Genomic DNA, 25,410 nt, shown 5'->3' on the forward strand with positions numbered 1-25,410 from the left:
GGCAATACTATTTCGCTTTCTTTACTCCTCCGCAACGTTGATACCCTCCCTTAGACCTTCAACCTTGAGCTCCTCGCCGGTAGCACGCTGGTAAATGTCCTTGACGTCATCTGTTGTTGTCTCAAAGTGGCTGGTGGCATCGTAGCTCTTGGAGATGAAGATGTTGTCCTTGGTGCCATTCTCAAGAGGCTCAGAAATGGGGATGGGAGCTCCCTATTAAGACATTTTGTCAGTATTTCGGATTTTGGGTCATTTTGAAAATACAAGCATTCAACTAGAGAGGAGCGCTTACCATGAACTGCTCCTCAATAGCACCAAGGCGGTCCAGACCGGGCTGGAGCTCGAGGTGGTGGTTGGCAGTGGTCTCGGCAATGGTGGAGACAATGGCAACCCAGTATCCCTTGGGGCAGACGTTGTGGGCCGATGAGACGCAGGCAATGTAGATGTCTATAAACAGTTAATATCATTCTAAGAAGAAAACAAGAGATTCTCAATTCTTACCGTTCTTTCGGCCGACCTGGGACTGGGGGATGATGATCTGGGCAGAGTCGCTGTCGTTGGTGCCAGCAAGGGGATGCTTCAGGATGCAAATGGCCCTCAGCACGTGGCCGACAACCTTGGTCTTGCCGGGGAAGTATGAGGGGTCACCAAGGATGATCTTGGCCTTGGTCTCAAACTTCATCTCCTCAACACCGGTCATGGTGGCCTTGATGCCAACAGCCTTGTCACCCTCGTACAGGATCTCATCAATGTTGGTGTTGAGCATGTAAGTACCACCGTAGATGGCGGACAGACGAGCAAAGCCCTGGGGAAGCTCGCCAAGGCCGTACAGGGGGTAGATGTAAGGAGACTTTCCGTATCGAGCAACGGAGTTGCCGTACAGGCGGATGCGCTCAATGGCATCAGGAGCCTGGCCAGGGGCGGTGATGTAGTCATCAGTCAGGTACAGAGCCATAGAGTGGCCAATGAAGTCCTTGGTAGCATCCTCAAGGCCAAACTTGTCATAGACATCCTTCATGGTGCAGGTGTTCAGATCAAGACCTAAAAGGCGAGAATCATCAGTCACTGCCAAATAGCGTCAAGTAAGCACCGAGAAAACTAACCCTTGTGGGTGGCCGGGTCCTTGGCATCAAAGGTGCCAACCCACTCAATGAAAGACTTCATGCGGCGCTTCTCAAAGAGACCCATGAGGGGTGACTTGAGGGCCTCAGCGGCATCTGAGGGGACCTTGGCAACGGTGGCCTTGGAGCCAGCGCCCTGCTGGACGTAGCTGCCGGCAACCTGCTTGAACTCCAGGTATCGGGTAACATCGGTAGAGACGAGGATGTTGGTCAGCTCGCCAGATGACATGAGCAGCTTGGGAACAAGATCAATGTTCCAGTCGTTGACGCGGCCGTACTTCTCCCATGGCTTCTCGCCAGCGGCAACACGGCCGTACTTCTTGAAAAGCTAGAAGGGGTGCAAAAAAAGGAGGTCAGATGCCGTAACAAAAGGAGCTTGTACACAAGCGTGCAATTGCACAGTATTGCGAATCGGGGAGTGGAAGGTTATTTACCGTCTCGATGTTAACGGAAGCAGCCTCTCTATAGAATAAGTCGTCAGTAACAGTTGCCTTGAAGTGGTGGTGCCAGGTCGACGTGGTAGCAGCCAGGGGCCAGGGGGGAGAAGCATACCCTCCGTAGTGGTCGTTGCGGTCAATGTGCAGAACCTTTCGGCCCTTGACACTCAAGACACTTTAAGACAGGAATCATCAGTATAAGCTCGATTGTGTTATTGTCCGTTCGATATCGATCAAGTCATCGTCTTACCCGGAAAGGATACACTCGGTGAGACCTGCAGAATAGGGGGGGTCAAGTCAGCGAAACAGGAACCTTTGAAACAAAGCAATGGAGCAAGTGACAAGCTCAACAGCCAGCAGAGCAGCTATCACGAGATGCCAGAGCCCGTCTCGCCACGATAGCTGATGCTGGGAGCTGGAGTTGAAGCCGAAGCTCGAGGAGGCAAAAAGGGACCACAGCTCGTTCGTTGACGTACCGGTGCCCAACACGATGACATCGTACTCCTTGGCGATTTCCTCCATGATGCTGGGGTATATAGAACTAAAAGCGGTGATGTCGTGAATAAGAAATAGTGCTGGAGCTTTGAGCCGAGGGTCGGGAGAAACAAGAGAAGAGAGAGAAACCGAAAGTCGTGGTGCAAGAAGATGGTTCCCTTTTGAAGGTTGGTTTGAAGTAAAAAGGTTAGTCGGTACGAAAGTACTTAGAGGGGTTGAGCAGAAGGCGGCGGGGTTTTTGGTTCTTGGGAGCAAATCGGTCGGTGAGGTGCGGAGAAAGCTTTTAGGGGGGCGCTGCCAATTAGGACTCGATGCGCTGAGGCACTAACGCTTAGCGGGCTGGCAACTTCATCAGCGAGCTGCTTCTAGTTAAGGCAGCCGCCTAATATTAAGAAATTAAGAATAATAGACGCGGCATGATGCTAATCTCGACATTTATTTGTACTATAGTAGTATCTGCCTCGTACTCTCTTCCTTAATATTCTTTTCTTCGTTTTTGGCTTCTGGCACCGTTCTGGAAATTGAGACGAGCTCGGCAGTTCAGCTCAGTCTGTTGAGCCATGGCCATTTTCTCGAAATTGCCCCGCCGTCGCAGCACCGTCTCCAAATCTCATCTCAGCTCCCCTGATTCCAACTTTATACGTGCCCCATTCTACAAGTAACCATTGTCTCAGAAACTCAACTGAAAATTGGAGCTATACTGCTGCTGTTAGTAGTACAATTGATCCAAGAAAAGAGTCAAAATCAGAAAAGGCCCAAGAGGAGGAAACAAGAGCTGGCCGTCAAAAGCACCCACCGCTGTCAGCTCCAGCTCCAACTAGGCGGTGGGCATTGATCCCATTACCGTCCCCCCCCTGGTCTCACTTCATCTCAAATAGAACACCAAAAGGAATATCCAAGAATGCTCCACCGCCCCGTACCTTGCTAATAACCAACCTTGTTCAAGTACCTCCATTTGGCGCTGAAGCAAGCCCGGCCGAACAGGTACCGTCTCCGGACCAAAAGTTACGGAACCACTTCCCCGTCAAGAGTTACAAGAGCTCAATACGACCACCTCCTGATACTGCGCCCGTTGCAGATTTTCAACATTTAACAAGTACCTACCTATTACCGGTGATGGGCAAAAAGGCCCCTGCTCAATGACCGAATGGAACGGTCACGTTACGAGTAATAACTGCTACTAAAAACCGGCCATAATGAAAGGAAGGGGTCTTAGCGAAATCGTTGTCCAGGGAAATAGGGGGGGGCTTCTAATGAGCATGTTCATTTCGTCTCCGAGCCCATATTCCGATATTCTCTTGTGCGCACGTCAAAATCATCTCGATAAATTCGATATACACCGTTCTAGTAGTAATATACATGCCAATTGCTTATTTAGGAATACAGGTAGGTTCGGATAGTACCATACATCACATCTCATACTCTTTCCCCGTGATATCATATCAAACTCATATCAAGCCCTCCTCCCGCCCCTTTTAGCCTTGCCCAGCTTTTGATTTCCAAAATGACCATACCATAAACTCTCTTTCTGTCTTTTTTTGTTTATTTCCTGCCCCCTCTCGTTTACCGCACGGGCTCCTTCAGCTCCTTCTCCGCTGTTACCCTTGACGCCTCGTCTTCAATAGCCGCAACGTCAACTTCATCGTACCCCTCTTCGTATGCGGATGGGTTGTACACCTGGCCTTCTCCTCCATCCAGGTTAATCTCGGGATCAGACTTGGCAACGTCGACGGCATCCTGCCATGTGTAGAATCGCTCTGTAAGAGCATGCTTGATTGCCCTCATCGTTTTGGTGACCTTGATATCCCGTCAGTAAAAGAAAATAATGGAAAAAGAATGATAGTATAGAATGCCATCCCGTCAAAAGACACAAGAGGTCGAAAACATCTTGACTTTCAAAAGTCCAAACTCACTTCCTCGTTCCGTGAATCAATCTCCCGCTCTCCAAACCCCAGCTTCCCCCTCAGCAGCTCCTCTCTCGCCGTAGCAAGCATGTTCCTCTCCTTGCAGCACTTCCACCACAGCGCATGCAGATCCTCCCACGACTTGCGCCGCAGCTCCTCGACCGTCCACGCGCGCCCGTGCTCCTCCGTCTCCTTGGGCGTCAGCAGCAGCTTTCCGGGGGCGGGGAAGAACCCCCACAGCCCGTGGCTCTCGTCCACCTCGATCTTGGGCTTGAAGTCGACGGGCTTCGGCAGCGGCATGTTGGACATGGACAGCGGCTCGCGGGGACCCGATCCGTACAGGCTGCTGACACCCCGTCGCTTGTTGCTGTCCTTTGTCTTGCGCTTGCACTGGGGCGCCGTGGTTGAGAATTTGGCTGCTGCTCGCATCGTCGTCGTCGCTGGGAATATCGAGGCCTGGCGGAGGGACAGGCCCAGCCGCGATGCGCAGCCTGATGAGGCCCGCAGCGCATTGGGTGCTGCTGCTGTGACGGGCATTGTGACGAAATGTTTCTCTGGAGATTGAGGGCTTTCCAATGTTTCAATCCACCAGCATCAATCCAGTCGCATCCGCTTAGATAGATCTAAGACGAGGCACAAAATTTAGGAAATCGGCAGCCGCTGTCGCGCTCTCTGATTGGACAGCCTTGGTCACCCGTTGCGCCACCTTGTCGTTGAATTATGATTGCTGAGTCAGCAATCTGATAACGATAGCATATAGTAGATAGAGAGTTTACCCTAGAACATCGCGATGCGGCGTCAGTAAGATGACAATTCTGTCCTATTACCTAGTAATCTTCGTGTGTTGGCTTTGCATCGAATTGAATAGCCCTGAAGGAACAGTGCTACATAGAGCGTCATAAATTTAACCTACCTATTTAGTCGTCTTTGCTGCTCAACAGGGCATACTACCTAATAACCAGCAATGAGGAACAATATCAGATTCAAGACTTGCCAAACCATGATTCCACACTTCGCAGCTTTCAATTCAATACTCGTAACTATCGAGATACAGCAGTTCATCAGCCAAGTTCCCCTCAAAACCCAAATCAAGCCCTCTCACGCAAAGTCACCCACTTACACATTCACATGTCACGACAAACACACATCACCCCTACTTCCAATGCAACTCTCACAATTAAACACGTCTAGAACAGCCACTTCGCCACGAGCCGCTTTCACGAGCAAATCACATAATGCCAACACTTGCAGCAAGCAAGCAAACAAATGAATACCTATAGTTGCAGGCACTGTTTCCCCCTCAATATTAAGCCGAGCCTTCGTGCATTACGCCCAGCCTTCTTTCTCTCACCACTACCTACTTGAATACGGCCGCCCGCATGGTCGCCTTAGAGCCACCACAAGGCCGAAAACATGCATATTAGCGAGTGAGGGGCGTGAGAACATCAAAGGCCCGTAGTAGCAGAGTAAACTCACCGGATCGCGTCAAGTGAGATCCGGAACAAAATATCCATGGTCAAGTCTCAGGCTAATGCACTTTAGATTTGGTTTATTGATGTATGCATGCAAATAAACTGGCAAACAAGTCAAAAAATGGCACCACCATTTTCAATAGCTTCTTTCATAATCCTTCTCAAGTGACCCCTTCTCCCCATGCAAGGCGAGAGAAGCAAATGTGAGATAGAACAAGAAGCAGACACTAACACGGCACAACGTGCAGTGCTCGCCACCCTGCATCGTTGGTTATGCACGAAGGATGACCCCTAAAAGCAAGCAATACTGCACACTAAACCGGTTTTCAGTCCCGTACAAGTACTTGTCAAATCGACAGAACTATTCTCCGGACGGCCGCTCCCGTTGCCCACGCTAGCAAGGCAAGGAGGTCGATATGTACAGGTAGTAAGAGCAGTAGTAACGGTAATTGTACCTGTACTCGTGTACCTGCACGAGTCTGTAAGTCTTGCCCTACATATACGCGTCCATCGCGTCCCGGTACCCAAGGCGGCATTCGTCCATGTACGTGATTGGCGGTGATGCGTGCAAGTATATGCAGCAAGCCATTAAACCCCTCCTTCTTCTCTCGCAAACATTAGACGCGGCCGAATCTCGAATCTCATTGCTTGGAACCCGTCAAATCGGATCCCAGATGCTCACCGAAAGTGCCTGCTTTGTCGAGACTTCTCATCCTCTGCTCTAACTTACATCACAAGCTGCTAAGAAAAAGCAGGGAAGCTGTAAAGCCACAAAGTGCTTTCTGCCCAGCATGCAATGAAACCTTAACCGGGGCAAGGTTGAGGGAACTGTCTCCTCGCAAACCGCCTCAACCAATGACTTCAAGAAATATTGGTTTCACCGACTTGTTTGTTTATATGTAGTAGGTATGTCTCAGCTGCGGTTGAACTCCTGCTCTTCGCCCAGCCACCGAAAAGACCAAGAATGGTCGTACGTTTCCACTAGTAGATGAGTGTAAAAGTAAGATGAAGCGAAACGAAGATAGGGCAAATGAATAAAGATGAATACTGAAAGCGAAAAACACTCAATAGTCATAGCTCAACAAGTCCGCATCACTGGATGCTGAAAATGTAGATAAAAAGAGTGAGAGAGGCAGCAGGCATTGCACAGCTTCCTGGGCTTCCCCCTGATGAATGGCTCACAGCTTAGCAGGTCAAAGCAATAAGAACTGAATATTCTCGACCCACGCACTGACACGACGTGAATAGAAACATGGCGCCCCCGAACCACCTTTAGCCACTTGGCCGGCCGGGATCCCGCGCTGCATGGCGCACGACAGCCGCATTCGCCGGGATCCACGTAGCCGTGCTTTGTATGTACAAAGCATTTCGCCCACCGAGCAGAGGAGCTGCAGGGAAGCGCTCAAAAGAAGGCGAATCAAGAGGCAGAGCACTTCGAAAAGGAAGAAAATGAAAAATAAGAAAGGAAAGAGAGCAAATACGTATCGGACAGCCTCTACCTCAAGCGCCGGAAGCAATTGTCCGTAGCAAACCCCCCTTTCCCCTTTCCCCTTTATTGCTGCGTCAACACTTGGTGCAACGCCGCTGTTTACTATCTCTTCGTCAGGTTTTGTCAGTTAGCCAAGAAATGATGAAGAATCAGTCATACTCTTCTGCAGTAGCAGTAATAGCTATAGCACTTCCCTTGCTGACCGATGGAGTAAGAGTACATAGGTAGTAGTAGTACTACTAGGTACTGACTGACCTGGGTCACCACCACTAATGATCTTGGTGTGCGTGGACCAAGCAAGGCCCGGCTATCGGGTTTTCAAGTCACATTTGGGGTATCCGTGTGTCGGGCAGATTTGCCTCTAGAGACTGACAGCTGGATACGGGAATGCGGAGTCGCTCCTCAAATAAGCATTGTGGACATTCCTATTCCCACAATTACCGACACCTACCCATTTGGTGTTCTCGCCAACCAACTCTGGTACAATACAGATGAGACTTCTTTTCTGTTTCCATTTCTTTTCCTCTTTGATACAAAGGGCCCCGTTCAGCCCTTGATATGGAGTACATGGCGCAATGTCAGCGGACAGGGCCCGCAAGAAGGCGGCTGTTACGGGTCGCATCTCAAATGCTGGGGGTGGAGAATGCACTCATAATAAAGGCTGCTCGTACGAATTTTGAAGCTTGTATGAGCAGCATACATACCTATCAGTGCAACTGCCTTGGCCGGATTTTGTTGATGTCATCTCAGATAACGCCGCATGTTACCTGTATTAGCCCAGTGATATTGTAAAACAAATTGGGCTCGTACAAGTACGCCCAGCAAACACAACGGAACTATTTCCAGGGTACCTACTACTAGTATTAGTAGATGCAGTCGTAATAACGAGAGAAACTGACCTGACCTCCCCTCCATCCATCGTGACATGGCAGCAGGAGTCAACACTGCAAAGATGACTTGTCTTACATCCTCCTCCTGATCAAACCGAGGGCAACGTGACAGGGCATACATACCTAATTGTTCAATATAAAGAGTCTTTGTAGAATCGTTCGTAATCAATGGCTCAGCCAAAAGCGTTCTCGCCCTCTCACCCCGTTTTGGGAGCAGCCCTTCATGCATGGTAGGTATTTGCCGCGGTGGGCTTCCTTCCTTGCTCTACAGCCCAACGCTGCTGATGGACAGCGCGGTAGACGAAATTGGTCTCAGATGCATGGAATGGCGGCGACGGCTTTCGGCTGCTGCATATTATGAGTGGTGCGCGTAGCCTGAATACAGCTGTTCCGCACTAGGTAGCACTACCTCTTTCTTTCTCCCTTGCATGTGGCTGCCGCCGCCGCCCAGCACAAGCTCCGCTTTTCCAGGTTGTAAAATTCAAGTGAACAGAAGCAAACCGCAGTGAATAATATGCTAATAATAGCACTGGTTTCTTTTGTAGCAGGTGGCGTAAGAAGAAAAAAGCAGACTTGGCGTTGAGGTTCTGAATCGTCTTTCCGTAGCCTTCGAATCCATACTGCTATACCCATCGCCGTCTACTTATTCGGACAACAACGGCTTCTATCCTTGCTGGCGACGTTGACGTGTCTCGGCAATGTACTGTCCATGCATTAGTACCTAGCGTGCTGGTAGAGAGAGTCCCATTTCGCCGCACCTGCCGCTCCACGTCTGGTATCTGATCCAGCGTGGGGGTCTCTTCATCTGAGACCACTTGGTGGTACCAGAACGTTTCCTGCAAACCCGACTGGCCAGTATGGGTGGTGTTGAGAGGGGGTTGGAGAGCTTGCCCCCCTTTTCCCCTTCGTACTTTGCGCGTATGGAGAGCCTGGTACGAATGGTACTTGTATGAGTACAGCTACAGCTTGGGCTTTGGGCAGGTACTTGGGTACCTACATAAAGCGGTCCGATGCTTTTCGATAATGGGAGGCACCCCATGTCGTTGCTGGGTAGGGGTGGTTGGGTTGTCCGAATGCCCAGCCATCCCAGCCAGTCAACTCCATCCAAGAACAGCAACATACCTAATACGAGCATAAGCCCTGCCCTCTTCTTGGTGCCTGATTTGCATTTGCTAGACCAACATCGGTGTTGAGGGCTCGATGTTTGTCCATACTCATACCGCGTATACATGAAATCGGCGCCTATTCTCTGAGCTGGAACAAGTCGCTTTTGTGGCCCCACAAGATGAGCTGTATACTGCAGCTGGGTATACCTGGACGAGAAGTACTGGTACTCTGGTAAGATGACACGAGCCGGAGCTGCTAGATGCCATCTCTTAGGCAGCAGTATTCTTGTTTTTTTTCCTGTTCTCGTGACAATACAAAGCATGGCAGTACTGATAACTACTCGTAGCGGTACGTCCTGTATATTCCCCTTTTCGCCGGCGCTAGTTTGTCTATCGTTGGACAAAGCGCTTCTCACCCGTACTGTACCAGACTTGGGCTTTTCACGTCTCTCCTCTCCAGGATTCGCTGCGAGTTATGTAATCTGAATGGATAGCCTAGGAATAGCCTGATATCAAGAGCGAGCGCAAGTCGGCTCCATTCGGTAAACTTGCGAGAGAATCCTCGGTTCCACTCGGCGCTTGTGCTAGCAAACGAAGCATGGGTGCCGGAGCTAGATGGACAAGGGCCCTAGAACGAACACTCGAGAGTGCTGAATCGGAGTTTAGGCCCGTCGGCAAAATGGGACTCGACAGGGAATCGATGCTCATGGTGTCCTCCGTACTCGTACGAGAGGGAGAGGGCACAAGGAATATGTGATTGTATCATGTACATGCTCCCTGCAATCTGATGCGTGGTTATTGAGGTATGCTAGTTAATATCCCAGCAGCCACACCATTACGTTTCCTTGTGGTAATATGTGCGAAACACAATGCAGCACATCATAAACACCTACCACTGTTACTGCTTCTCGCTCTAGAGAGTAACAATTCCATCATCGGGTGATATGTCTGGTTTTTGAACAGCAGGTTGACCTCTTTCCTAGCCAAACACACCGGCGTGTCTGACACAATCGAGGCAGTGACAAGCTATTGCTGAATTTTTTTGTTATTCTCGTTCCATACGAGTGTGCGGGCGCGAAGACGTCGGCTTTGGTTAGCTGCTTTTTCTGCCTTTGGTTGCTCTGGCCTGTGGTCAGCATCATCAAGAAAAGGTCAATTTGGCATGAAAATGAGCGCGCTTTGCCATTTGGTTGGCCTTTGCTAAACCACGGCTTGACACCACAAAGAGCCTTTTTCCCGCTTAGCACCGCAAATCGAACGAAATGGCTGCATGGTGGAATTCTCCTCAGCGGCCACTCCCACGTGGAAAGTCTTCACATCCCTAGTATAGCCCGTCAAGGTGTCCACAGCCCAGACCTACTGCTACGTGTGCTTCGCGCTTTAGGCCTCTTCTCCTTAGCTTGCCCAAGGTCCATCTACTGCCTACTAGGTCTCTAGTAGCAGTATCATAGCGCAAGAGTCTTGTCGTCGTTAGCTTCAACCAACAACTAGCTTATTGTCACCGCTCTTCGCTGCACCCCCAGACGCTGGCGGGATTTGTTCTCCTCGGGGAATGTAGGAAGTTGAATCCAGAGAAGCCATGCTCTCGTCACAATGTTGAGCTCGTAATATACATCTCGTCCGGAGCACACTTCGCATTAGGATGAGCCAAGCAACAAAAGCTAGCGCTAACATGGCCAGTATCCCTGCAATTTCGGGGTTATATGGCGGGCCTGGACGTTGAGAGTGACGTCGAGGCGACTGAGATGGCCTCCTGCACGCCAAAAAATGCGAGGGTCGAATGGTAGTGGCTGGTTTGGGGTTAGCCCCAGCCTGGGCTCCGTCGCAGCCGGCGAGAAATTGGGGCGTATCTTGATGAGCGGGAAAGAAGTTCGGCAACAATGGAGACACCCTTCACGACCAGGCCAGGGTCTCAGGTAGACGGTACTTATATAAGCGACCAAGTCCGTCACCAACCCAACTGCATATTGCGGCGATGGTGTAGGTAGTTGCGCAACCACGAATGCCTGTTGTAGTGCCATGGCCGAGCGGCGGGAAATGAAGCAACGCAAATGAGACGAATTGACAATAATCACTCTATTCATCACATCTGTTTTGCCTCCTTTCGCTATCGGCACCGGCCCTTGTTGTGGCGATACAACGCCTGGCAGCAAGCCTGGGCCAAGCTTCCTGTACACTTCCACGAGGGTTGGGTTGAGTTGGCTGAGCCATCAGTGCGGCTACAGGCTCGCAAATATGATGCCGATGCGCAATGTCTCGTACATTCCGTTGTGAGGGGCAGGTAAACAGCTCCAAACAGGTTGATACATGGTCTACTTCGTAATTCCATCCTAAAATAGAAATTTGCTTCCTGGTGTGTGTGTGGTGGCTGTTATACTGTACAGAATTGGGGGTCACGGCGTATACTCATCAGTCGCATGAATGCATGAATAGCATCTCGTCCCAGTCTTACTCGTAATATGGAGATCCGTCCTGGCGCATGTCATTGTGCATGAAAAATCGTCAACGGAAAGAAAAGAAATGCATGTATGCACGGAGAGATGTCCGCTGTGGTTCTGCTCGGATGCGGGCGTTGGTAGGCTATCAGAGGTCCTAAATCTTGACTCCAACGGATCTGACAACGCAGTGGAAATGGAGCCGATGGAGAAGTTCGGAACGGGCAGCCAACGTGACAACTCTCCACTCGTGCCACCGGTCCCGCTGCATCGCCAGGAACGTCGACCCCAGTGCCGAAGTGTGCGGACAGAATGGATACCAAACGGCCACCGTGGTCCTCACCAGCGTTACACAAAAGGCTTATTCGCGCGTTGATATTCGCCCTCGATCGATCGGATCCCAGAAAGTTGGCGTCGACGTTGGCGTGCCAGGACAAAGAGGACATACTGTAACAAAAGCTGCCCAGCCCCTCCCTCCAGCCAAGGACGCACCATCGATTCGCCAACGCTGGCTTGAATGCGCATGTCACTTTATATTCCCGCCAGCCACACAAGAAATGTCAATGGATGTCATTCGGTTTCCCGCTTTGAGCAACTCCGGTTTCAGAAAAGAATAACAAAGGGCAAGGATTTTCAACAGCTGATAATGCGTGAATCGTAATCATGCTTCGGGATCGAGCATCCAGCATCTCAGGTATAGAATACACCGTATATACGGCCTTCCCTCATGCCCAAAACTGCGCGCGGGTAATGCGAATCTTCAGCACAAGCAAGCTAAGCGTGTCACCAAACGCCGTCCCCTATGCCGAAGCAGGGCTCGTGCAGGGTGTGTGCCGTTTCGGCCCATCACATTGCATTTCTTACACCCGTTCTATGATGCTCAGGTAGCGCACAACTAGGCCGTCCAGACTTACTCGTATCTGACGACTCAGTGCGTTTCGTTAGGGGCCATTTTGGGACTTGTCTCTGTCGCCGACGATGGCTTGAATTTGGTCGCCGGCGGGCATGCTGCCTATTTAGGTCATGGCGTAAGATATGGCCTGCCAGCTCTTCATTTGTCAGCCTAGCCGGGATTCCCTCCATTGTCTGAATTTCAGGCCGCGCTAGTGGTGGGAATTGACTCGTTGCTTGAATGAGATGCGCATAGAGATGAGGCCGAAAATCTGCACGTCAGGCGGTGAGGCGCACTGGTGCCGCAGCCGATTGGCGCTAGGCTGTTCGGGGAAAGATCGGGAGGGCCATTAAAGCATTCTTGGATAATATGCTGCTGTCAAATCGGAATAAAAACGAGAGAAAAAAGGAAAAAAAAGTGAAGAGTAGCAGAGAGGCGGCTGTGACGTAATTATGCGCGACCCCCCCCATTAACCGCAAATGTAACGGGGGCTTGAGCCACCGAACGCCACAACAATAAGAGTTTTCGAAATTTGGATCTAAAATGATTTTTCTTCTCTGGCTGTTCTTAACACGGTTTCAGATCTGGCAAAGAGGCGAGCCAAACTAGCACTGGCCGAACGGAATCCGTGAGTGACCCATAACGCTTGTCAAATCTCTCTCATCGGTGTGTTGTTCTTGTATATATACACCCTAGTCTTGTTAGTGCACAAAGATTGGCAGTGTCTTGAAGCAAGTCTGTCCGTTTAGGAACCTGCTACGGATGAGAGGCGGAAAAGGGAGCCAGCAAATCCCTGTCGCTAGACTGGCATGGGCATGAAAGAAAACCATTGGGAGTAATGAAAAACTTGACGCACAGTAGGGAAACATAAAATAGTTAAAAAAAAAAAAAAGAGAAAGAAAAAAAGAAGATGCTGTCTACCAGGGTTGCCTCCGCGGACAATTCTCGCCAATGTCACGGCTGATTCTCTCCTGAGCCCCTCGGCCGTTGTCCGACGAAGGCGTTGGTCATATCATATGGTAGGGGAAGCTAGGGGTGCATCAGCCAAGGTCATCTTCTTCATGAGAAATCCGAGACTGTGCGAGGGCGAGACGGTCCGGTCAGCATTCAACAGGCGCCACGGAGATGGTTATACCGTTTTTCGAAGCCTTTATATATGGTGAGATTTGAGATTCTAGTCAAGAGCCGCAAAAAGCTAAAGCGAGGCGTTGACACCCGGGCCAACGAATCTACACGAATCTGCCTGGGGGCGAGAAACGGGGTCTTCCAAATCTGCGTCCCTCAGCGGGAAGACTCCACTGCTCATAGGCTCCAGAGCTTCTGGATTGCACGTCGAAGCTTTTTGGGCTCTCTGCCCGCCGGATCGCTAACCGCTGAAGAGTGGACGCAAGTAATGGAGCGAGCATGGGGCCTGAGGCCATTTGCGAGAGAACAAAAAGAAAAGAGGGTGTGGCCCTGGGTCCACCACCAAGATCTGTCCTTTGTGGATTCGATGCCAACTGCGAGGCCATCCATGGATCAGATACTTCCTTAACCAATTGGCCGCTGTTACTTGGCAGGGGGTACTTTGGAGGGCGCTTGCACTTGTCGACGCGCAGCGGTAATGATTGGTGTATGTTTCACAACCAAGTTGCGTTTCTGCCGCCTTGATCGGTCCGTAGCAGGCCTCTCGTTTTGTAATCCAACAAGTGCTGAGATGGGAAAGTTACACAGTACGTGGCGGAAGAAGCAAGAGATGACGTGATCTCCGAGGAGTGAAGCCCAATGCAATGTTTGGGATGAGCGAGCATTTCGGCTGGTGGGGGGTAGCTGTTGATCCTTTTCTTGCAACACTACCGGAATAGCACGTAGTACCAGTACTTGATCCTCGCACGAGCGGAATTTTTTCCCTAATCAGTAACTTCGTGCAGAACTCCCTTTTTCAATGCTCCGAGGTAGGTTGATATCCCAGCAGTATCTCATATATCGGACCGGAATCAAAACTACAGGCGCACTAGGTACTGCTACTACGAGTAGTACTCTTGTTAGCATGCTCCTGCTTGACTCGTGCGCAGAGCAGCTCATATACAATACCCAGTACCAGCTGGACGGTGCTGGACGTTGTGCTCCGCGCTGCATACTCCGTACGGTAGGCCTATATTGCAGTTAAAGATTTCACAAGCAGAACGATAGGTTCAAGCAAAGAGAGACAGAAAGAAAGACAGAAAGCCCTTTTTTTGGGGCCAAGATTGCGCTAGTAGGGTATTGTAGAGCATTGCAGCTGATCTCTCTTTGTCGGATTCCCTTTGTGGTGAAGCGTATCAGTGACTTGGCCGTTTCCTTGTGCGTATTGCCGGACGTCCACCAATCAAACCCATGGTTTGCATCTCATGTCGGGAGAATACATAGCACTCTTGCCTTGATCCAGGCAGGCATTTTTGTTAGTCATGTGATGCAGAAGAGGCTGATACAGTAACTCATGCCACATTAGCGGTGATACCCTGCGCAGCTGTATTTCGACAACCCGCGTGATGTGGAATCCGAGCGCGGTTTCAAAATGGCATTGGGCATTGCTTTGATGTCCACGCAGAGCAGTTGCTTGTATCCTAGGATGGAGTACTCCTACAAACAAAGTAATGGTATGGGTAGCACTTGCAGCTTTGAATGGCCGCACACATGCACCACGCTACCATGCCACTAGGAGCAGTAGCATAGTAGGATTGCATTGACATTAGGCATGTAGGGTCTGCTGTGCCATGCCATGCACGGCTAAGGCAGTCAATTCTGATTAGCACGCTGGGAAGGATGTGTAGCTGCAGCATCAAGACCAAAGTAGGTTGAGCAGAGCTGGCACTTGGGTTGTATCGTAATCCGACCGGATTAGCAGACGAGACAAAGGACGAAAGCAAGGGAAGAGAAACAGGCTAGTGTTGTGGCTAAGCCATCCTATGCTTGCATGTCACCGTACGAGCCCTGATCCCCTACTGGGTGGCAGACTCTCGTACGAGGAAACAGGTGCCGCCGGGGATGAAGAAGCGTTCTGGGTTACTGAAAAAACAGATTGATAATACAAGAGCAGACGCCGAGGAGGCTGGATACGGCACATAGCGACGTCGGCGATTTTGATTGACCGCCGGGCCGCTGTCTATGAGGTAATTAGGGAACAGAATGTGCTGCCGCGACTGAAAGCGAAACGAGCAAAATGCAGCAGCGTACGGAAGAAGGGCTCAAACGAGGTTGCAGCAATGAACTTTTTGCGTCCCTCGGGGTTGAAAAGGATGCAGCCAGCAGGCCGTCTCTGCTATTGCCACGGAGGGAGGTAGGCCCCAAAACGAGCATTCAATCGTTGTAAGTCGAGGCATATCGCCGATGCCACTACTATGTACGGGGGAGTGTGTGTGCTATGAGATTGGTAGGTAATAGTGATGGTGATGGCGATGATGACGATGCTGCTGCTGCTGATGCCCAGGTACCTATATCCAGCTATTCGTATACCTACTAGTACCTGGTAGGCAGTCGTAGTAGGCAAGTAACAATAGCTGCAAAGCGGTTTGGGCTTGTTTCGGTCTCTCGCTCTCTTTGGGTTCCCATGCGGCCCGTGGCCTGAAAGCGAAGCATACGGTCAGTTCTGTTCAGTACACTGTCGTGGCATCCCAATGCCCGGATGTGGTATGTAGTACAAAGTCAGATAGACGGGATAAACGAGCACGTCAGGCGCCGCACACGGTAGCATTTGGGATGCCACTTGGCAGAGCCCTCACAGCACAGCAGCTAGGAGAGATAGCGCCGACTCGTGCAAGTAGGGAGCAGGCTAGGGAGAGATATCAGAGACATGGGGATATTACCAGCGCAATCCGCGTCTATTTCTCTCAGACAGACAACTCACACCAATGACAATGGCCAGGGCCAGAAATGATCGCTTCTCGCTGAGACGAGTCGTGTCATGAAAGACACCCCCCCCGAACATCGGCACCGTCTGCCGCCAAAGGCCATTGACGACCAGAGATCCCTGTCGTTACGCAAAAGAGCAAAAAAGTGCCGCCCCCTGGTCGCGGCGCCAGGATCATTTGAACCCTGAGCAGCTTTTTGGAACTGTCTTTCGTCAATTTGCCATCAGCGCAGAGCGCCGAGACAGGGCGGTTGGGACTTCGCTCGCAAAGAGCAGCATCGCATCACGCCAAAGTGACAATTCAAATTGCGCCGTGTGTTGGACGGCAAATGAGCACTGGCGCTCGCCCTGCTTTCCAGTTGGCGCGAGTTGATAAACTTTGCTGGCGCTATGTGGTAGCAGTCAGTCGGTCGAGGTGTCAATAACAAAAAGATGAATGCCCAAGGCATCGATGCTGCAGCGAGTACATCGCAGGTACCGCCTGCCCTGCGACAGCGGCTGGATGCGGCAGGTGTGCGGCAAGTACCAGGCCTGGCCGCGCTGCTTAATTGATCATCCGGTGGCGGTAGGTCGCCAGACTAATCAAGAAACGAGAGGAAGGGAAAGGAAAGGCGCGTGCGAGCGACTAGTCCCGAGCGCAAAGACCGCTGTAGCCCCGACGGGAGTTGTGCGCAGAGAAGCTCGGAATGGGCGAAGGCGAAGGCCAGCTGCGATTTTGATGGTCATGTCATGTACGAGTACGCGGCATTGTGGCTGCTGGGATGCGCTGTGGTGTGTGTCTGTGGCAAGTGATGCGCAAATGCAGAACGCTGTTGCAGCAGCACCGTAAAAGCAAATTCTTCCTAGCGGGAAACTTTATACGGCCCAGTGCTTAACAGGCGCTTTGGCTGCGACAGTGTTTTCCATATTGCTGCAAGCAGGCATATGGCGATACCTGGTGTAAGCATGATGCTGATACTGCATAGTGCTGCTAGAAGTAGCGTCACACACATGATATTACTTGTACTAGGTTGTAGCAGAAATACGGCCGTAGAAGCCTCTTTCTTATTTTCGAAGTTGTCCTCTGGTTCTTTTCCCATTCAGCATTTGGCCGACGCGTCAAGCTCAAAGTATCAGATACCGCCAAGTCTTGGTACTGTATGGCCGACTAGCGCACTTATCCCTTCCCTGCCCGTCTTTTCTCCGGCGCTCTAGTCTAAATTTTTTTTTTGGACGTGACGAACTCCGGCCTACAAGTACTCTTTCCATTGAGACCTGGGCTTTTCTCAACTCTTCTTCTTCCTCTTCCTCTGCTGGCTGTCTTCTTGCTTCTCCATCCTTCTCAATCTTGCTAGGGCTCATCATCTGGCCGTAATTTTTTTTGGTCTTTCCCACCCTTTGATCCCGTCTCGTGAGCAAAAGCTGCCGAATTTTGGAGTCCAGCCGCGGCACAGCTACATTAAGGTGAGTGCACAAAAAGAGGGCCCCTCAATGGCGGTTCCGTCCCTTTGCCTTCTCCAAAAAAGACCACAAAAAAAGAGCGAGACGTCGACTTCCTCCTCTTTGATGCCGGATCCCCTCCCACTCCATTGCCCCAGATCCCTTGCTGGCCTTGCTCTGCTATTCCCGTACCCATCCTGCTAGGCAGTACTCGTACATGCCACAATGCCTCGCCCACATCCCTCAAACGCTGCATTCGCAATGTTTTTCCACAACGCCCTTTGCTGTTTTTCTGCTTGCGGCCTTAGCGATGCCACCTGATAGCGATAGCGCTGCCCTCTGCTTTGCCCCACTCGCCACCGCCCGCTGAGCGACCGCTACGGTTCAGCAGCTACGTCTGCCAACGTTTCGCTGCAGCGCACTGTCCTCGCTGCTTTGTACCGGTACAAGCGCTGGCACCCTCCTTGTTCCCCACTCTGCGCTTTCGGCATCCTGGAAACGTTCTTGTTGCCACTCCACCCTCCCCTTGCTAGCGCGTTGTTTTTTTTCCCTTTCTCACACACCTCGCCCCACTTCGCGCTCGACCATTTTGGCACTTTTTTTTCTCTCGCTTTTTTCTCTGATACAATACTTTTTTCTTTGTACCTGACAGTTCTTGCGCTCTCCAAGGGCAGATAAAATAGGAACGAGGACCCAGTTCTCCACCCCACTCGACTGTTCCCTACCTAACCAACTTTCTCAATTTGAGGGACCTGTTCTACTGAGAGCCTCATCCAATTGACCTCCACCTTCCCCAGAGCCTTTCGCAACCTCACGCGTGGGCCTCATTGAGAGTTGACAACAACAAGAATTGCAATTCTTGCCTTCTATACTCGTGACGAGCGCTCTTCGTCATCTTCGAGTCGAATCAACGCCAATTCCTCCTCTTTGCGCATTCGCTGTCTCTCCCTCCCTTGAGATAGACAAGGACAAGGACAAGAACAAGAAGGAAAACAACACAGAACACACGTCTCCCAACTCGACGCGTCTTCTCGCAGGATTATGGACGGCCCTCAATACCCGACCAATGGTGTAAACACATCTGCGGCTCAAACTTACCCGTCACCCACGGCCATCTCGCCTCACCAGCTTCAAACTGGTTCTCCTCTGCCGCAGACGCTCCCGCCTCTGCAGCCCCATACCGTGGCCATGCAGCCTCTCTACGGCAGCCACCCGCACACACCGCGAACTCCGGGCACTCCAAACACTCCAAACCAGAACCTGCCCAGCTACCAACAGCAGACCTCGCAGCCTGGCCACCGTCCTGGCATCTACTCCATGGCCCAGAACCCGTACCCTCACCAGGGCTATGCTACGTCTGCTGGTATGATGCCTCAAGCTACCACTGCGGTCTCGCACCCGCAGCCCATTGCTCCCGCGCCGTCTGGTGGCCGTGGACCTCCGGTTCTGCGCCCCATGCCCCCCGGTGGCATTATGCCCCAGCCCGGTGTAGCCTCTCCCTACGGACCTGGTTCTCTCATGCAGCCCAACTCCATCCTCCAAGATGGTGAGCAGCCTACCCACGTTGTTGGATCTCAGGGCCGCCGAGGAATACTGCCTAGTGCTCCTGGACGCCCTGCTGCTCAGGCGGCTGGAACTGGTGCCAAGAATACTGTTATCCCCGTCAAAGATGCTGATGGAAAGTTCCCGTGCCCTCACTGCACCAAGACTTACCTCCATGCCAAGCACTTGAAGCGCCACCTCCTGCGTCGTAAGTCCTCTATATTTGCATCATCATCGCGTGAAATCATTGTGTATGCTGACCTGGCCGTCCAGACACTGGTGACCGCCCCTACATGTGTGTTCTCTGCCGGGACACATTCTCTCGAAGCGACATTCTCAAGCGTCACTTCCAGAAGTGCTCTATCCGCCGTGGCAACCCCACCGGTGCTAGCCACTTGTCCCACCCGCAAGCTCACGTCAAGAAGAATGCTCAGGCTCAGCAGAAGGCAGCTCTTGAGAATGGAGGAGATCTGAACCACTTGAATGGATTGGGTAACATGGGTGGGAACAACATTGTTCATCCCTTTGGTATTGTTCCCGTTCAGGATGGCATGAATGGCATGGGTGGCGACCAGAGCCAACTCTCCAGGTCGAGCAGCATGGGTAGACTTGATAATGATGCGGACCGGAGGAACATGACTGGGTCTGTAATGGGCTCCTCGCAGCAATATGCGGGCGACGTTTCTAGCTCCATGACCAATCAACAGATGCCAAACTACAGTATGCCCCCTGGTCAGAATGGTATTCCCATGTACGGCGGTTCCAACCCGAACCAACAGCCTGGCCTTGACTGGTCTCAGGTCTTCCAGCCTGGTGCGCACCAACCTCCGATCCATCATCCTAATTCAGCCCCTAATCATGGACAGACGCAGACCGAAATCAAGGCCGAGCCTAATCTGGCCGGTTAGAAACCACAGCCGAGTCCATATGATGAGGAAAGCCTCGCCCGCCATCAAAGAGGAATATGAATAACCTCTTAGTACTCTCGATCCAAGACTGGGCCGTGGCCTCTCACCTAACCCCCCAATTCCGCAAACGAAAAAGTTAAGATGAGCGAGCACTGAAGGCATAAGTTTATCTTATACCCCTGTCGAAAAGCGGGGGTACCGAAATTCACCAAACTGCGCTTATAATCATGCTGGCTGTCTATTGTTGTCTTCCTCTTTGTTGGAGAAAAAAAAGTTGCAAGACTTAATAGAAAAAAAATCCCAAAATCGCTGAAAAAAATTCGAGGGTTGCATTGAGAGGCGTTTCGATTTGAGTTTATATTTTCTTTTACTTCTACGGTTTGACTTTCTAACGTTTTTTCTTTTTATTTTCTTTTGGTGTGAGAAACGCAATCGATGGACCCACGCATATGGGCGACTGTATGTGGAGGGGAATCCACTCGGCTTGCTTTGCATACATGAGGGTTCGGCTTCGGTGGCGTCTTGTGTGCTGCAAATTGCATTTTCAGTACGGATAGATAGGGTGTGGAGTTGACTTTTATTAGACTTCGATCCGACATAGAGGGGAGGAATCTTGGCTGGCTGTGATAGTTGGCCATTATGATCTCGTGGACTGGGCTATATAATGAGTATTGTTCCGTCTTGCGTGTTAACGCTAGATGGTTGATGTGAAGGAAGGACGGTCAAACAAAAACAAAATGGGGATGGAATTTGGATGGTGGGAGTGGAGGATGGAAGGTTGGCAAACTGTTAGAGACTTTGTAAAAAACAGAAGAGCCCCCCGATGGTCAAACAGGGCAGAACGAAACAGAACGATAGTCATTGCATTAGAATCAGAGTTTTCACAACATGGCTTCTCATGCCTTGTTATAATTTCTTTCATGTGTGATTCATTAATCTTCGATATTTACATGCGCTTCTATGAGCGCCGTCTATTGAGATGCATGATTTTGGTGTTACTACTATTAACGAAGCCTGTATCGGGTCCCTCAGTAAGCTAGCTGTAAGAGTATTGCGAGAGCAAAGATACAAAGCATGAAAAATGCTAAAGGGGTGCTGCTGCTCACAAGGACAACGGCGAGTGGGTATGGCTGAGCATATATGAGATGGTTGCGTATGAGAGTGAGTTGAAATCACATATAGCAGGGTCCCTATCTTCGGTCCTTCAACGCCTCCTGATTCTTCTCCACAGTTGTGATTTTCGGCGCCATGTCACGTAGCGCAGACTTGTCCTCTTCCGTTGGCGTGTATCCAAACTTTTCCTCAGCCTTGTCGGATAGGTAGAGCCCTGCGCAACCCCAAGCAATGATGGCAGCACCGACGCCGAGACGGGTCTTGGGGGACAGGTTGGTATAGGCTCTGTGAAAAGTCAAAGAAGGGGGGTGTAAGTAAGAAGTTTATTTTTATGAGGGGAAATAGTTGAGTTATATGCTATGATGAGATGGCTCACTTGAACATGTTTCCCTTTTCAGAGGATTTTCGGCAAGATCATGAGAATTGGACAATTGTGGCTGAATAAGATGAAATTGACACTCGGTCGAGATCTCGGGTTGACCAAGGTATAGGGGAATAAAACAAAACTAATAGACACGGGTGAATACTATTTTTGGTTCAAAATGACTGCATGGCGTTGAAAACTCCGGATTAAGCTTATAGATTGCGAATTGGTGACGGGAGAAGAAAACGATGTCGTCGAGAATGGAGTTGATGTCACATGACATGTTCTCTGTTGCTCAGAGGCTTGTACCTCTTAGCGCTAAGACTGCGAAGCATGGTAATATTCTGGTAAAGGTGTACTTGGCACCAATTACACCTGGACGAACAGACGATGAAGCTGTTTCCTTGTTTGCTAATAGAAGAGCTATTTGTATAGAAAATGTAGATGGAGTTGAAAGAATATGAGCTCTGTCGAATTTAGCTAAATGAAGACCTTGTAATGGTTCAAATCAAATTGCGGTCATGGAATGAGAGCTTCCACTGTGAGGTTGCGAAACTATTCTCAATCTCGGCCTCACCACTGCGTACAATACGGCCGGCCGATCATGATTACAATCTTGATATCAGTCTACAGGAACATATGTTTCAGGGCTTCAGATGCGACGGATGGATGTTATCGTCCGGTGTTAACTTGGATGCAAGCCAGTAATGTACAAGTATACAGACATTGTCATCCAAAGGCCGTGAATTGCTATCTTCTAGTGACTGATTCAGAAAATGTAGAGAGACATGTCATTTCAAGGCGTAAACGTATGGATTGGCATTGGTGTCTTTGGGGGAGTAGTTGAAAAGTATTAAAGACCACGTATATAGACTTTTGTCTACTTAACATGAGATAGCCTCTGAATTAAGTTTAAGCCTCACCCGCCCATGGCTCGCTTTCTCGTATTTAACAAAAAGTAAACATGGACAAAGACGACCAGATACAGAAAATGGACGTAAGTGGAAAAAAGGAAGGAAGCGAGGATGCCGGAAAGCACAGGTAATGATGGACACGAAAACGCATTCGGTCTGTTTCTTCATCAGAGGCGCAGCGTTGGAAAAAGTAGAGCAACCTGGTGGGGGGAATTTGGATTGAAGGGGGCTTATAATGGCTGGATTTGACAGACTGGAATTCCCTCCTTTTCCATTGCACTTGGTTTCCATTGAGGACTGGACCTTGTCCAGCTGACGTTGCCTCACTTCTAAGCCAAACTGGTGTAAGCTATGATGCTCCCTGGCTCCCGTAGTGAAATTAAACACAAGCAAGTCGCACTGCTACTATTCCGTATTTGACCTCCGCTAGGAGGGGATAGAACGCAAAGACGCTTCAGCGTATAAGCCTCACTGGAGCGGACTGAGGAAGCCGGCGATTAGATCGCCTTTGGTGCGGCGATAGTTGCATAAAGCGCTTGGGCTATTGACTGCGTGAGGGAGGGGGACTCATCCCTTCCAACATGGGTACAAGGCGGCTGTATGAACAGGAGAGGCGGCCTAGTTAAAATTGAGTGGTAGCACAGAGGAGATTGCTGCTGCATCATTTACCGTTAGGGGAATGTATGTTTCGTCACATTCTCTTGGCTTGGGGGGCATCGTAGGGAAGCGGCATCACAGTCGTACAAGCTTGAAACCCAGAATAGATGAGACGAACGCTTGTTGAGTCTCTCCAGATGCCCAAGGCCCCTGTCGCTATCATGACTTTTGGAGAAAAAGTAGCGCCATTGCTCGGTGCCCCATAGCTCAATGTTTGTTTGCTGCCATCGTCCAACGCAGCGACGGACTGGTCTAGTCATATCTGATCTCGGAAACGCGAGCGAGAATCCAGGGCTCATTGGCGCACGCGAATCTCATCGATCGGCCTCGTCTCGTCTCTTTGGCTCTAAATCACGACAATAGCGCACCCGGGCCCTCTTTTTGACTGTTTGACGGGTCCCACAAAGTTAGCAGCGTCTTCGCAAGACATGGATCCCAGGACCATGTGTTTTTCGCTGTCGCTGTTGTTTCCCGCGCTCTAGCAGCCCTACAAGTGCATATTGCGCCCATCCCATGCTGCACGCAAACGCCTTTGCTCAGTTGACGCGTCCCATAATTAATTCCAGTAAAAACGGGTTTCCGTAGCTATCTGGGTGGCGATCGGGGGTTTTTACTGGATAGCTCGGCCTGCAATACGACGTCAGCATCACCCTTGAACAGATGCGCTAATCGTTTTGATATCAATGCCAAACAGGGGGAGCTCGAGGGGAAGACAGAAGGAGAGCGAAATGCATAGAAAGGCTCTTTGTCCCTCTTTTCTCCTATTCAGAGCTGGTGAAGAATGAGGCGAAGTACATGCAAAAAGGCCTGTGCTTTAATGAAGAGCTCATTTTGCGCGGGCCTCATTGCGGTGGAGCTGCATGTGAATCACTCGTGTATGTATGTGCGAGCAAGCATGGCGCGAGTGGAGATTCGCGCATTTGGAGCTCAGAAAGCTTAGAATAGCAGCTGTGCGATTCGTGTCTCGCCCCCCCAGGCTGCTTGTTTGCTTGAGATGCCGCCAGCCTGATTGATGAAATACGAAGCGTGTGACGACCCCATATCAGGCCAGTTTTTGCGGCCATTAATTTGCGGCAATGGGAAGAGGGGGAATTGAAGGAAAACTCCCCCGCCCTTGATGGCGAACGCTGATCCTGATCGATTCTCAATGCCTTTAAGCAGCGCGCCGCATGTAAACGAGATTGGCGGAGGAAGACCAGCCCCTCTCCGAGGCTCGAATTGGCTGCAGCCACGACGGATGAAGGGCCGGTCACTTTGGCAGCCTGCATTTCGTACGACAATGATGCTGCGGTGGGAGATGATTCTGAACGATAGTAGTAGTACCTAGGTAGCAGTAACAGTAGTAGTAACAGCAGTAACAGCAGTAACAGCAGCAGCACTCGTGAGTCGCGGGCAAAAAGTGCGGAGAAGAGATTGTTCAGTTGTACAAAGGAGTTCTGCTGCTACGCACAAGCGCCGCGAGGCTGAAGTCGGAGATACTTGCTCCACGCAATCGTGTCTCAGTTCTCTGTGTGGCTGTCTCAGTGACGCCACGTACCACCAGTCGGAGATTGAAAGGCGGAGAGGCACGAAAAAAACAAACAAACAACACGCCTATCTGTCTCTGAAACGAGAGGCATTCCGCTGTGCTTCTCACAGGCATTCGGTCTGCCATTGTGCTGTGCCGTTGAATGCACGCAAGCTCACCGTCGTCGTCATCATTACCAATTGAACGCTCAATGCTTGAAAATGAGCAGCCCAGTCAGTAAAAGACTGCAAGCCCAGGTGCTGCTGCTAGTCGGTACTAGCCCCCTGTACTTTCGCAGCACACTGAGTCTTTTAGGCCTGCTTTGCCTTGGTAGCCCGCTGTTTTTTGGCCTCGTAGTGGCTTTTCAACCCCTGGGGCCTGGTGTCGGCGAGCCACTGAACGCCAGCTGGGCGTCTTGTAGCCGGGGGTCTAGTCCCAGGCGGTCCAATCGCTGGGCTCAGCTCACGCCTTGATAATGGATGCGGCGCTGCAGCCGGCCATGCACTAGCAGGTTTTTTTTCTTTGAATTTTTTTTTCGTCCTGTGTTACGAGCCGGTAGCGTCACGACTAGGTGACGAGTAGCGCGTGGGTTGACACCTCTGGAGCCAGATCCGGGCCCGCGCCCGGTACCACCCAAAAAGCCTGGAGCCAGGGCCCGAGAGGCTCTGAGGGCTGGGGCCTGCTTTTTAGCGTTCAAGTGAGGGAGCAGTGCAGGTCAGCGCTGGGCCGTTTAGTGATAAAGGCTGGAGCATGCCGGATGGGGAGCTTGGACTCCAGCGCCCGAGACCTTTTCCTCCCTACTTGAGTCTTGCTGCCAGACTTTTTGCTTGTCAACCCTCCAACCCGCATCGCCATCCGCCGGCTTCACCAGTGTCGG

The 25,410-nt window shown here is 50.9% G+C and overlaps 4 protein-coding genes across 4 annotated transcripts; 1 reads left to right on the forward strand and 3 right to left on the reverse strand.

Annotated features, from left to right (window-relative positions):
* Window positions 1-21: 21 nt before the first annotated feature.
* Window positions 22-2,080, reverse strand: TGAM01_v201815 (acetyltransferase; the record flags this gene model as incomplete). Its single annotated transcript, XM_024548852.1, has 7 exons — window positions 22-213; window positions 293-447; window positions 502-1,041; window positions 1,104-1,449; window positions 1,556-1,733; window positions 1,809-1,833; window positions 2,035-2,080. 7 exons carry the CDS (start codon window positions 2,078-2,080, stop codon window positions 22-24), a joined length of 1,482 nt encoding a protein of 493 aa, XP_024406463.1.
* Window positions 2,081-3,616: 1,536 nt separating this feature from the next.
* On the reverse strand, window positions 3,617-4,494 carry TGAM01_v201816 (hypothetical protein; the record flags this gene model as incomplete). Its single annotated transcript, XM_018805954.1, has 2 exons — window positions 3,617-3,850; window positions 3,967-4,494. 2 exons carry the CDS (start codon window positions 4,492-4,494, stop codon window positions 3,617-3,619), a joined length of 762 nt encoding a protein of 253 aa, XP_018660908.1.
* A 14,075-nt stretch (window positions 4,495-18,569) lies between these two features.
* On the forward strand, window positions 18,570-19,978 carry TGAM01_v201817 (hypothetical protein; the record flags this gene model as incomplete). The annotated part of the gene is made up of 2 exons (XM_018805955.1): window positions 18,570-19,278; window positions 19,344-19,978. The coding sequence occupies 2 exons, from the start codon at window positions 18,570-18,572 to the stop codon at window positions 19,976-19,978; spliced, it is 1,344 nt and encodes a 447-aa protein (XP_018660909.1).
* Window positions 19,979-21,168: 1,190 nt separating this feature from the next.
* Window positions 21,169-21,475, reverse strand: TGAM01_v201818 (hypothetical protein; the record flags this gene model as incomplete). The annotated part of the gene is made up of 2 exons (XM_018805956.1): window positions 21,169-21,376; window positions 21,468-21,475. 2 exons carry the CDS (start codon window positions 21,473-21,475, stop codon window positions 21,169-21,171), a joined length of 216 nt encoding a protein of 71 aa, XP_018660910.1.
* Window positions 21,476-25,410: the final 3,935 nt, after the last annotated feature.

The sequence above is a fragment of the Trichoderma gamsii genome (assembly GCF_001481775.2).
Source record: "Trichoderma gamsii strain T6085 chromosome Unknown Scaffold_4.2, whole genome shotgun sequence".
Lineage (NCBI taxonomy): Eukaryota > Fungi > Ascomycota > Sordariomycetes > Hypocreales > Hypocreaceae > Trichoderma > Trichoderma gamsii.